We start from the raw sequence: 14,379 nt of genomic DNA, 5'->3' as shown, positions 1-14,379 counted from the left end.
TATTGCTCTTGCCAGCTAGTTGGCCGACCAAACCTTGGATAATTCAGCAAGGGTCGGGGAGGACATTCCTCACCTCAAGGACTGTAGAAAAATTCACAATGGGTTGGATACTTACAGTTACGGGGTGGCAGGGAAAAAGCAGCCGCGGCACTGAAAAATGCCAGACAGGTTAAGAACCACAACGCAGCCATGTCTGAACCTTCTGAGTCAGCAGCTTAGTAGAAGGGAAGGTACAGATGCTGCTACTTTTATACTGTGTATGTATGGGGAAAGTTTTCAAAGATTTGTATACCCAACATACAACACTCTGCTAAGTTTTCCATTGCAGCCTGTGACACAGGAGTAGTCCAGGACATATACGTCCATGGGAATGGACACACCTGTCTCTTTATAATATGATCAATAATTGGCAGGAGCTTGGACTTAGGAAGATATTCAAAGAGATCTCAGCTAAATTAAATTTCTTGGCCACTCAAAATGTCTCCAAAAAACCCCACCAAATTGTTGGAAATGTAATTATCAACAAGGGACATACTACCACATGTGGTGAACATGTCCCAAAGCCAGAGATTATTGGTTAAAAATTAAAAAGTGATTGGAGGAAATTATTGAACTAAAAATTGACATGAAACCAGAGTTATTCTTTCTGGGTATTATAAAAGGAAAGATGAATAAAGAAATTTGATTCCTTATGCTACATATAATTACGGCAGTCAGAATATCATTTGCCCAAAATTGGAAATAACAACATGCTCCATCAAACACAATGATTATAAAAAAGGTGCTAGAATGTGCAGAAATGAACAAATTAACGATGGAATTAAGGGACAGAGAGGAAACAGTATATTATGAGACATGGAATAGGTGGTATAACTGGCTGGAAAAGAAGTCTAAAATCAATGTATAGTGAATGTTAAGAGAAGATAAACAGAAGGAAAAATATATATTTAGAGTGTAGTAATTATGTATATATTGTATATATATATTAGATAAATAAATACTTAAGAAATAAGAATGTATATGTACACAATAAGCCGAAGGATATGATGAATATAAGGAAAAATTCCAATAACAGAGAGCTGTAAAAGTGTAACTGTGATTTTAAATGTGAAAAATGTTGAATAAAAATTATTTTTTTAAAAAAATAAATAAATTCCTTGGCCACTGTGTTGGAGACAATCAGAAGATTCTGGGTACCTTTCTCTTGGACCTTGCAAAGAGAGGCAAACAGAGCCATGTTGGTCTGTGGGTGGTGGGAAATTGAGAATCCACAGATGTCAATATATTTCAGTCAATCTATCAATCAATCAGAATAGAGCTGGAAGGGACCTTGGAGGTCTTCTAGTCCAGCCCCCTGTACAGTACAATTTGAGACAAGTGGCTGTCCAGTCTCTTCTTAAAAACATCCAGTGTTGGAGCATTTACAACTTCTGGAGGCAACTTCCGTTCCACTGATTAATTGTCCTCACTGGCAGGAAATTTCTCCTTAGTTCCAGGTTGCTTCTTTCCTTGATTAGTTTCCATCCATTGCTTCTTCTCCTGCCTTCAGCTGCTTTGGAGAATAGGTTGACCTCCCTCTTCTTGATGGCAACCCCTCAAATACTGGAATGCTGCTATTGTATCGCCCCCTAGTCCTTCTTTTCTCTGGAAAAGAATATATCTAGATAATATATCTGGATTATTGATTGATTGATTGATTGATTGATTGATTGATTGATTGATTGGTTCGATTTATATGCCGCCCTTTTCCAGAGACTCAGGGCGGCTTACAATGCTTTTAAGCAATAGCCTTCATACTTTTGTATATACCTGCTTAGTAGGGCTTTCGCCCCCCCCAAGCGGTGTTCTTTTTTATACAAAGTCAGCTTATTGCCCCCACAAACGGGGCAATTTTACCTACTTCGGAAGGATGGAAGGCTGAGTCAACCTTGAGCCTGGTGAGATTTGAACTTGCAGTAATTGCAGGCAGCTGGTGTTACTTAACAGCACTTTAGTCTGCTGCGCCTCCAAGGCTCTTCTAGATAAACTATGACAAGTCGCTACAGTAAAACAAAGCAAAAATGCACCATCCTTAAATGTGTCCAACAAGCCAGCTGGAGTTTAACATTTGGCTGTAGAAAGTTAGCACCCATTTCTTCCAACGTGGTTTAAAGTGGGAAAATGCATCATGTTACCTTTATTAAGGTCTTCTCCAGTTTTTTTAAAAGCTTCTGATGATCGCGCGGCTCAGCTGGGATTGTCAGAGGCTTCTAAAAGCATTTTTTTCTGCAACCTCTTAAGGTTGTAGAAAAAATGCTTTTAAAAGTAAAAAAAAAAAGTTGCCCACCCAGTCACATTAACCCCCCAAGCCACACCCACAAAATAAGCCACGCCCACAGAACCGGCAGTAAAAAAATTTAGAACCCACCTTTGGTATAAATATTAAACGAAAGACCCATTGGGAACCCCATATCAAAACAACTTACCTTATGTGGGGCCAGAATTTGAAAACAACATTTAAACACAGCACAGTACTTAAGCGAAATGGTTCAGTTGAGATTGGCGTATGTGGGACTGATTGGGGTAGATTGTAGGGGTGACACTGAAATATAATTTTATCATATTTTCTTTATCCATATATTAAATTATTGTATTTTACTCCAATTTCATTTTAAATTGTATTTTATTCCCATCCCATTTTAAATTGTTTTTATCGGATTTTAGTAATAATTTGTGTTTGGAACTCTGCACTTTGATATGGCCCATGGGCTAATCAATAAAGTAAAAATTATAGGTGCTATTAAAGAAAATTTATGGAAAAAAAGAGTGGGAGAATTCTGCAGGGTTGGAGTGGAAGGCAATGACCTTCAGATCAGCTGTGAAATTCCACGAACTGCACTTGCTTAGTCACAAGCTCTTTCTTGATGCCAGCTTGGTGACAGATGTTAGCAATAGAAAAGGGAGGCTTGTTATCACCTAAACCTGGTCCTCCAGTGACGGGTCATCTCAGAAGCCACCTGGCCTTCTCCTCCCAACAACGCACCTGTTTCCTGCCAGAATGTTCACAGCTAAAGTGAACGAACACCTGCTACTCTTATGCAAGAGGTTCTCCCTGCCAATAGCTGGAGATAAGGGAAGCCACCATCACCAGCTAGCCAATCCTCTCTGTTCCTTTCCAGGAATCAGGTGCAAGCCCTTCCAAGTTTCCACAGGTCTCCCTGGATACAAATGAACAGCATCTCCGTTAGAAGATCAGGCCATAGTCATGTTTGGATTTTTGGAATGATCCAGCACTTACTTTCTTTCCTTCCTTCCTTCCTTTCTTCCTTCCTTCCTCCCTCTCTCTTTCCTCCTCCCCTTCATCCCTCCCTCCTCATCTCCTCTTTCTTCCTTCCCTTTCTTCCTCCCTCTCTCCCTCCCTCCTCCTCCCTTTCCTCCTTCCCTCCTCCTCTCCTCTCCCTTCTTTCCTTTCCTTCCTTCCCTCCCTCCTTCTTCCTCTCTCCCCTTCTTTCCTTCCTCTCTCACTTCCTTTTCTCCTCCCTCCCTCCTTTCCTCTTTAATGTAGGTCGCACAAGCCAAAGCAAATAATTGATTCAATAGCCAAGATTAGGTTAAGCACTGAAGGGCCTATTGTGTGAATCCTACCGATCTCACTTGCGGCTGATAGAGAAGCAGGAGATCTTGCATTCAGAGTTCTTCCCAGTTGCTAACTAAGCCAACCTTATTTTTGCAAGCCCTGAGTAGCACTTTTTTCTCTTGTTTTCCCCTGAGGATCCTTTGCTGTTATTAAGGAGTCCATGGATTATGTAAAAATATAGGAGGCTACTTGGGCCTGTCTTCTAACCCTTCCAGAGGATTTTCTTACCTTCGTTTCAACCTTTCCAGCCCCTTTCCTGGGAACTTTCCTTCAGTCTTGGCTCCTGAATCTCTTACACACGTGCACTTACACACCTATACACAGAGGAATACCAACATCACCTTCTTCCCCCATGGAGAGGATTTTGGCTGGATGGAAGCAACTGGATAAGCTGCAAATTGGGGCATCTCAAACTTATTAAATGGGTCATATTAAAAATTTAGGCTTTCTTAATGAGGAGAATTAAATAAAGCCTCACACTGTGCAATTCAGCACAGTTTCCAAAAGGATATATCAAATGAAGAGCTAATTCCATCATTTAGTTGAATCATAAAAAGTTATCCACCAGGAATTCAAACTTTGCTCTCAGGGATCAAGAATGTTCAAGTCAAGACTTCCGGTGGCTCCACCGACACCGAAAGACGTTCCCTTGTGAGCGCCAGCCCCAAGAATGTTTTAGATAGCCTTTAGATAGTCCAAGATAGCCTGAGGGCAACCTGTAAGATACTTCAAAGGTGAAGTCAGCTCTGAATCAGGCTCAATTCCTGATATCTTCATGGACAGTTTTCTTGGGAAGAACATGAACGTGGCTTCCTTTGGCTTCTTCCAGGATGTCTTGTTGACTTCCCAGCCTAGCCTGTGTCTCTGGGACATGGTAGTGGCCTCCCAAGCCACGAATCTCAGAGGCCACCACCAAGTCTAACCTGCTTAGTAGCTGAGCTCAGACAGATCCCTCAATGTGATTGAAAATTGCCAGGGGACTCAGCTAATTGGGAAGTGGCTTCAAAAAAGATGCTACTGCACTACATATTTCAAGCTATTTGGGGCAATGAAATCTGAAGGGACTTGAAAGAATAGAATAGAATGCTTTATTGGCCAAGTGTGATTGGACACACAAGGAATTTGTCTTGGTGCATACGCTCTTGGTGTACATAAAAGAAAAGATTCTGTCAAGAATCATAAGGTACAATACTTAATGATAGTCATAGGGAAACAGTCAATATAAATCGTAAGGATACCAGCAACAAAATTACAGTCATACAGTCATAAGTGGAAGGAGATGGGTGATAGGAACAATGAGAAGATTAATAGTAGTGCAGACTTAGTGAATAGTTTAACAGTGTTGAGGGAATTATTTGTTTAGCAGAGTGATGGCATTCAGGGAGAAACTGTCCTTGTGTCTAGTTGTTCTGGTGCAGTGCTCTAGAGCGTCATTTTGAGGGTAGGAGTTGAAACAGTTGATGTTCAGGATGTGAGAGGTCTGTAGATATTTTCACAGCCCTCTTTTTGACTCGTGCAGTATACAGGTCCTCAATGGAAGCCAGGTTGGTAGCCATTCTTTTTTCTGCAGCTCTAATTATCCACTGAAGTCTGTGTCTGTCTTGTTGGGTTGCAGAACCAGACCAGACAGTTATGGAGGTGCAGATGACAGACTCAATAATTCCTCTGTAGAACTGTATCAGCAGCTCCTTGGGCAGTTTGAGCTTTCTGAGTTGGCGCAGAAAGAACATTCTTTGTTGGGCTTTTTTGATGACGTTTTTGATGTTGGGTGTCCATTTTAGGTCTTTTTTTTTTTTTTTTTTTTTTTTTTTATTGCAAAAGTTTTACAATTACATTTTCACCCCTTTTTTCACCCCCCCACCTCCCTCCCCAAACTTCCCATCCACCCTAACCCTCCCTAACCCTCCCCCCCCAGACTTCCCTATTACATACTCATAACTAATAACACTAATATATAAACCTGAACCCATCCCTCCCCCTATATAATTTTTCCTCTTTGTCTCTTTACATAAAAATATTTCTAATACATTATTTTCAAATAAAAGCTATTTGATACTTTCTGGTTTGGTATTTGTTCTGAACATATTCTATCCACCTTTTCCATTCCCATTCGTAAGTCTCTTGTGAACAATCTTTTAGATACGCTGAAATCTTCGCCATCTCTGCAAAGCTGGCCATCTTCAAAGTCCATTCCTCGATAGTAGGCAAAGCTTCATTCTTCCAATATTTACCTATCAACAATCTAGCTGCTGTTATCATATACAATATTAGTTTTATTTCACCCCGTGTAAAACCCTTAACTATACCCAATAAAAACAATTGTGGAGAAAATTGAATTTTTTTCTTCAAAACATTCTGCATGACCCACCAAATTTTTATCCAAAAAGCCTTAACTTTCCTACAGGTCCACCAAACATGATAATATGTAGCATCTACACACTCACATCTCCAACATTTTGGCTGAACATTAGGGTACATACATGACAACTTTTTAGGATCTAAATGCCATCTATAAAACATTTTATAAAAATTTTCTCTCAGGTTTTGCGACTGTGTAAATTTAACATTCTGAACCCAAATTTTTTCCCAAGTTTCCAGCATCACTGGTTCTTCAAAATTCTGTGCCCACTTAATCATACAATCTTTAACTAATTCCGTTTCTGAATCTCTTTCTAACAAAACATTATACAGCCTTTTAATATGCATTGGACCTTTCTCTCTTATATGTCTAACCAATTCTTCCTCATGCAACATAATACCAGTTTTTTGGTCCTCTTTCCATCTCATTTGTAATTGATTATATTGTAACCAGGTTAAATTAATCCCTTCGTCCAACAGTGTCTGCAATGTCTTCAGCTGCCATCTGCCCGCATCTGTAAAAAGAACCTCTTTGTATAAAAACCCCCCGAGTGACATTATATTTGTATTCCACAAGGTATGACCAAGATCCAGCCATAGCGGTATTTTATAATCCCATTTGAGTCGGTGCTTCTTCCAAACTCTCATCAAAGAATCTCTGAGTATATGACTTTTAAATACTTTATCAACTTTATCATCATAAAATAAATAAGCATGCCATCCAAATTCAAGATCAAAACTTTCTGCATTCAATATTCCAGCCTTTTTATTTCCAAACCAGTCACTTGTTAAAGTTAAAGCTGCTGCATCATAATATAACTGTAGGTTTGGGAGTTTAAGGCCTCCTCTTTCTGGAACATCTTGCATAATTTTCAATTTCACTCTCGGCTTTTTCTCGTTCCAGACAAACTTATTCACACCAGACTGCCAGACTTTCAGTTGTTTATCACTTTTAAGCACCGGAATCATTTGAAACAAAAACAGAAATCTTGGCAAAATATTCATCTTAACTGCTGCTATTCTTCCAAGTAAAGACAGTTGCAGCTTTTTCCAGGTCTCCATGTCTTTCTGAACCTCTCGCCACAACACCTCGTAATTATTTTGAAACAATTTCATATTTGATTCTGCAACCTGAATTCCAAGATATTTTACCTTAGGTACAATTTCAAAACCTGCCCTCCTTTCAAGCTCATGTTTACGATCTTGTGTCATATTCTTAACTATCATTTTAGTCTTTTTTGAGTTCAGTTTAAAACCTGAAACTCTACCATAGTCTTGTATAATGTCGTTCATCAGGATTATTGATTCCATTGGTTGTGATAGGGTAACAACCAGATCATCTGCAAATGCCTTTATTCTATAATCCTCTTGCCTTATCACTATACCTTTCAAGATTTTTGAGTCCCGTATTATATTTAGCAAGACTTCCAATGTTAATATAAATAAAAGTGGGGACAACGGACATCCCTGTCTTGTTCCTTTTTCAATTTTAAACTCTGTCGTCAAACTTCCATTAATAATAATCTGTGCTTTTTGCTCTTGATAAATTGCTGAAATCGCCTGTATAAATTGGTCCCCAAAGCCCATCTTTTTTAAAGTCTTTAGTAGAAAGTTCCAATCCACTCTATCAAAGGCTTTCTCCGCATCCAAGAAAACCAGCACTGCAGAAATCTGTTTATTCTTATCAAGATATTCCAATAAGTCTATTACTTGCCTTACATTATCCTTCATATATCTGCCCTCAATAAATCCCGCTTGGTCCTCATGAATCACTTTTTGAATTACTGGCATCAACCTGTTGGCTAATACCTTCGCATAAATTTTATAGTCTGTATTCAAAAGAGATATTGGTCTGTAGTTCTCTGGTTTTTTAGGACCAACTTGTTCCTTTGGTATCAAAGATATATAAGCAGTTGTCCAAGATGGGGGTATTTTACCCCCTTGTTGAATATTACAAAATAAATCTCTAAGTTGTTCCACCATTTCAGCTTGTAAAGTTTTGTAATACACTGCTGTCAAACCATCCGTGCCAGGCGCTTTAGCTGTTTTTAGCTGCTTAATTGCTGCTATTATCTCCTCCACTGTTATAGGGTAATTCATTCTTTCCTTTTGTTGATCAGTAATTTTTGTAATTCTCTTATCCTTTAAATATTTTTCTATAAGTCCATTCTGCACCTCTTCTTTGGCATATAATTTAGTATAATAATCCACAAAAGCTTCTTTAATTAATTTTTGTTGAAAAATTTCTTTCCCTCCAATGTCAATACTATCAATAGTCCGTATACTTTGTTTTTTCCTCAGTGTGTAAGCCAACCATCTGCCCGGTTTATTAGCATTGCAAAATGTATTATGCTTTGCGTATTGTAAACTTGTTGCAACTTGTTCCGCCATAAGCATTTGAAATTGGTCTTTCAAAAGTTTTATAGCACTTCTTATTCTTTCATCTGTTGGGTTTTTAATAAGTAACTGTTCCTTATTCTTTATTTCCATTTCCAACTCAGATCTTTTCTTTTGTCGGAACAGTCTGTGTTTAGAATTCATGTAGATAAGTACCCCTCTCATATAAGCTTTACTAGCGTCCCAAACAATTTCAATTGGGGTACCTTTATTCAAATTTATTTCAAAAAATTCTTTCAAATGCTTTTTAAGTTCTATTGTATTTTTTTCATATCTAAACAAGTTCTCATTTAATCTCCAAGAACGTCTCTCAACCTTATCCATCTCAATTTCTATCCATACAGGGCTATGGTCAGTCAAAGTTCTTGGAAAAATCTTTGTTCTTTTTGTCTTAATAAGTAAATCATTTGACAACAGAATAAAATCAATCCTAGAAAAGGATCTATGTCTATCGGAAAAAAAAGTGTAATCCAATTCATTCGGATTATGTATTCTCCAAACATCTTTTAGTTCCATATCTTCTTTCATATCAAAAAAAGTCTGCGGTAGTCTAATTCTAGACTTTGCCAAGCTCTTTTTATCTAATTTAGAATCAATTACTCCATTCCAGTCTCCCATAAATAAAATAGATCTATAGTCCCATTGCAATATTTTAGTATGTAACATCTTGTAAAAACAATCCTGTTGTTGGTTAGGAGCATAAATTCCAATCAAAAGAATTTGACCATTTGCTGTAAGCAATTCAATTGCTACAAACCTACCATCTTGATCTACTTCTATAATTTTTGCTGTTAATTTTTTATTTACATAAATAACCACACCATTCTTTTTCTGCGAAGTTGAAGATATATAATGCACTCCTAATTTTGAATTTATCAAATATTTCTGATCTTGAGTTGTAATATGTGTTTCTTGTAAGCAAATTATATCATTATTAAATTGTTTCAAATATGTAAATATTTTCTTCCTTTTCTGTGCTGAATTCAACCCATTAACATTCCAAGATAGACACTTAAGGGTCATCAGCCTGTTTCTGGAGCGCAGAGCAAAATATTTGAAGTTCATCCAAAAGCTTCGATCTTGCTCTTCCCATAGCTCCACTCTCTTGTGGGGTACTCTTAGCTGCCATCTTGTCTTGTCTTTCCTGTTGTTGTTGTTGCTTTTGTTTAAGTAGCTTGGATTGAGCTCTAGTTATACGTTGATCTTTAACTTCAGTCAGCTGAATCAAATCCAAAATTGGAGAAGAATCCAGCAAGGGCTCACTCAGAAAACCTCCTTCTGCACCTTGCACATTTTCTAATTCTTGCTTGGGCTGTTCTTCCGACTGCCTCTCTTCACTCTCCTTAATCTCCAAAACTGTAGATGTACGTGGAGATGGTGTTCTTTCCTTAAGAATAGTACTATAAAAATGTTGTGCCTTCTCCACGGTATTCAATCGATATCCTTCTCCCTTATATCTAAAAATTATCCCAGCTGGTGCATCCCACCGGAAGGGTATCTGTAAGTCTTTCAGTTCCTTAACAAGAAAACCAAACTCTTTTCTAGCTTTCAGCATTTTAGGAGGTAATTCTTTAAAAATTACAAGTCGTGAGCCCCCCACTTCTACAGAGGTGTGAAAAGATTTTTGGAGGATTTCATTTCTAATTTCTCTCTCAGTAAAGTATATGACCACATCTCTAGGCAATTGTCTTTGTCTGGCCACCCAAGAGTTGACTCTGTAAATTTTATCTATTTTGTGAAATACCAAATCAGGGTTAACTTGTAAGATCTTAGCCAGGGCTTCAGAGCAAACTTGTCTCAAATCCTGTCTCTCCTCCTCTCGAATTCCCCGAAGCCGTATGGCAAATTCCATCGCCCGGAATTGTATCATGACAATCTCATCTTCAATTCTCTGCATTTTATTATCAGCTTCTTCAATTTTATAGTCATTATCTTTCATCCTAACATTAACTTCTAATTTGAGTTCTTCAACTTTAAAATCAACTTTCCCAATAAAATTTGCCAGGCCAGACGCCACTTCTGATATTTTTTTGGTCACCATATTTTGATTCTGCTTCACCATATCTTTAACTTCATTAATTTCCTGCAGAAATTCCTCATGTGATTTTTGAAGTTTATGATCTATTTCCTGTTGAGATTCTTGAAATTTTTCATCCAAAGTTTTAGCAATAAAGTCTTTTAAATCTCCCACATCAAGTTCTTTTTTCTGAGTTTGTAGTTGTTGAGCAGGGGGAAGTTGCGTTTGATGTTTATGTGTGGGGGATCCCCCCCCTGATGCCTTCCCTTCCTGCTTCTTTGAAGCCATTGTGCCACGTAGGCTAATTTTTCTAGAGAGGGAAGTTCTTTTTCCTTTCCCTCTTCCACAAAAGCTTCTAAAAAAGTCCCCCAAATTTAGTCAAATAAAACTGAAGTAAAGCAAAGTCAAATTTTAGCAAAAAGAAATGTTTTCCTTTAGGTAAGACAACTTTGTAGCAACTTTTCAACTTTGTAGCAAAGCAGAGAGGCTTCACAAATTCACTTTCACTAGCTCGTTAACTCAAGCGCTGGACGCCATATTTTTTCCAAATCACTTTCACTCGCTCACTTTCTCTTGATTTAAAAAGTCAATAAAGCACTAATACTTGCAATTTTCAGGTTTCTGGATTCAAGTTGGTATTTCCGCTATTTGTTAGAATTAGTTCCTCTCACTTTAAGAGTTTGCTGCTGTCGGCTTGTTCTGCTGAAGGCAGAATCGTCCCACGCCGCCCGGAGTCTCCGCAGGTTGGAAGGGAGCCGCTCCTGTTTTCACCCCCAGAAACAATTCCCTGGGGGGGTTACAGGGGCTCAACCTGTGCCCTGCTGTCTCTGCTCCTGCAATCTTCAAGATTTCGGAGTTTTCGAGCCGCTCCTCGTTCGCGGGGCGGCTCTACAGGCGGCGGGGCTGGCGGTCTTAGAAAATCACCGCCGTCGCCGAAGCTCGCAAACCGGAAGTTCCCGGGTGTCCATTTTAGGTCTTGAGATATAGTAGAACTTAGAAATTCGAAGGTCTCTACTGTTTATTTTTTTTTTATTGCAAAAGTTTTACAATTACATTTTCACCCCTTTATCCCCCCCCACCACCCCCCCAAACTTCCAAACCTCCCTAACCCTCCCTAACCCTCCCCTCCCCCCAGACTTCCCTATACTCATAACTGATAAAAAAAGATAAAAAAAAACACACAAAAAAAACCCTTAATATGACACTTATATAAAAAAAAACTTGAACCCCTCCCTCCCCTGTATAATTTTTCTTTTTACCCTCATTACCTTAAAATATTTCTAATACATTATTTTCAAATAAAAGCTATTTGATACTTTCTAGTTTGATATTTGTTCTGAACATATTCTATCCACCTTTTCCATTCCCATTCATAAGTCTCTTGTGAACAGTCTTTTAAGTATGCTGAAATCTTCGCCATCTCTGCAAAACTGGCCATCTTCAAAGTCCATTCCTCAATAGTGGGCAAAGCTTCATTTTTCCAATATTTACCTATCAACAATCTTGCTGCTGTTATCATATACAATATCAATTTTGTTTCACCCGATGTAAAACCCTTAACTATACCCAATAAAAACAATTGTGGAGAGAATTGAATTTTTTTCTTCAAAACATTCTGCATGACCCACCAAATTTTTATCCAAAAGGCCTTAACTTTCCTACAGGTCCACCAAACATGATAATACGTAGCATCCAAACATTCGCATCTCCAACATTTTGGCTGAACATTAGGGTACATACATGACAACTTTTTAGGATCTAAATGCCATCTATAAAACATTTTGTAAAAATTTTCCCTCAGGTTCTGCGACTGTGTAAATTTAACATTCTGAACCCAAATTTTTTCCCATGTTTCCAACATCACTGGTTCTTCAAAATTTTGTGCCCACTTAATCATACAATCTTTTACTAATTCAGTTTCTGAATCCCTTTCTAACAAAACATTATAAAGCCTTTTGATATGCATTGGACCTTTCTCTTTTATATGTCTAACCAATTCTTCCTCGTGCAACATAATACCAGTTTTTTGGTCCTCTTTCCATCTCAATTGTAATTGATTATATTGTAACCAGGTTAAATTAATCCCTTCGTCCAACAGTGTCTGCAATGTCTTCAGCTGCCATCTGCCCGCATCTGTAAAAAGAACCTCTTTGTATAAAACCCCCCCGAGTGACATTATATTTGTATTCCACAAAGTATGACCAAGATCCAGCCATAGCGGTATTTTATAATCCCATTTGAATCGGTGCTTCTTCCAAACTCGCATCAAAGAGTCTCTAAGTATATGACTTTTAAATACTTTATCAACTTTGTCATCATAAAATAGGTAAGCATGCCATCCAAATTCAAGATCAAAACTTTCTGCATTCAATATTCCAGCCTTTTTACTTCCAAACCAATCACTTGTTAAAGTTAAAGCTGCTGCATCATAATATAACTGTAGGTTTGGAAGTTTAAGGCCTCCTCTTTCTGGAACATCTTGCATAATTTTCAATTTCACTCTCGGCTTTTTCTCGTTCCACACAAACTTATTAAGTCCAGTTTGCCAGACTTTCAATTGTTTATCACTTTTAAGCACCGGAATCATTTGAAACAAAAAAAGAAATCTTGGCAAAATGTTCATCTTAACTGCTGCTATTCTTCCAAGTAGAGACAGCTGCAGTTTTTTCCAAATCTCCATATCTTTCTGCACCTCTCGCCACAACACCTCATAGTTATTTTGAAACAATTTCATGTTTGATTCTGCAACCTGAACTCCTAGATATTTTACCTTAGGTACAGTCTCAAAACCTGCCCTCCTTTCAAGCTCATGTTTACGATCTTGTGTCATGTTTTTAACTATCATTTTAGTCTTTTTTGGATTCAGTCTAAAACCTGAAACTTTACCATAGTCTTGTATAATGTCCTTCATCAGGATTATTGATTCCATTGGTTGTGATAGGGTAACAACCAGATCATCTGCAAATGCCTTTATTCTGTAATCCTCTTGCCTAATCATTATCCCTTTCAAGATATTAGAGTCCCGTATTGTATTTAGCAAGACTTCTAATGTTAGAATAAATAAAAGTGGGGACAACGGACATCCCTGTCTTGTTCCTTTTTCAATTTTAAACTCTGTTGTCAAACTTCCATTAATAATAATCTGTGCCTTTTGCTCTTGGTAAATTGCTGAAATCGCCTGTATAAATTGATCCCCAAAATCCATCTTTTTTAAAGTCTTTAGTAGAAAATTCCAATCCACTCTATCAAAGGCCTTCTCTGCATCCAAAAAGACCAGCACTGCAGGAATCTGTTTATTCTTCTCAAGATATTCCAATAAATCTATTACTTGCCTTACATTATCCTTCATGTGTCTACCCTCGATAAATCCCGCTTGATCATCATGAATCACCTTTTGGATTACTGGCATCAACCTGTTGGCTAATACTTTCGCATAAATTTTATAATCTGTATTCAAAAGAGATATTGGTCTATAGTTCTCTGTTTTTTTAGGACCGACTTGTTCTTTTGGTATCAAAGATATGTAAGCTGTTGTCCATGATGGGGGTATTTTACCCTCTTGTTGAATATTGCAAAATAAATCTCTGAGTTGTTCCACCATTTCAGCTTGCAAAGTTTTGTAATACACTGCGGTCAAACCATCCGTGCCAGGAGCTTTAGCTGTTTTTAGCTGTTTAATTGCTACTATTATCTCCTCCTCTGTTATAGGATAATTCATTCTTTCCTTTTGTTGATCAGTAATTTTTGTAACTCTTTTATCGTTTAAATATTTTTCTATAAGTCCATTCTGCACCTCCTCTTTAGCATATAGTTTGGTATAATAGTCCACAAAAGCTTCTTTGATTAATTTTTTGTTGAAAAATTTCTTTCCCTCCAATATCAATACTATCAATAGTCCGTATACTTTGTATACCGGGCAGATGGTTGGCTTACACGTTGAGGTCTCTACTGTTGATACTGTGTTGTCTAGTATTGCGAGAGGTGGAAGTAT

At 37.8% G+C, this 14,379-nt stretch overlaps 1 protein-coding gene across 1 annotated transcript in view; it reads right to left on the bottom strand.

Annotated features, from left to right (window-relative positions):
- LOC139323724 (chymotrypsinogen A-like) overlaps nt 1–1,237 on the bottom strand; it is a 28,482-nt gene extending 27,245 nt beyond the window's left edge. The window contains exon 1 of the mRNA XM_070953188.1: nt 1,198–1,237. Coding sequence (XP_070809289.1) covers nt 1,198–1,237 — 40 coding nt within the window. The remainder of the gene's footprint in view (nt 1–1,197) is intronic.
- Nucleotides 1,238–14,379: the final 13,142 nt, after the last annotated feature.

This window comes from Pituophis catenifer, unplaced genomic scaffold (genome assembly GCF_029215685.1).
Source record: "Pituophis catenifer annectens isolate HBS135680 unplaced genomic scaffold, rPitCat1.0.hap2 SCAF_13, whole genome shotgun sequence".
NCBI lineage: Eukaryota > Metazoa > Chordata > Lepidosauria > Squamata > Colubridae > Pituophis > Pituophis catenifer.
This window is presented reverse-complemented; position numbering and strand designations above follow the sequence as displayed.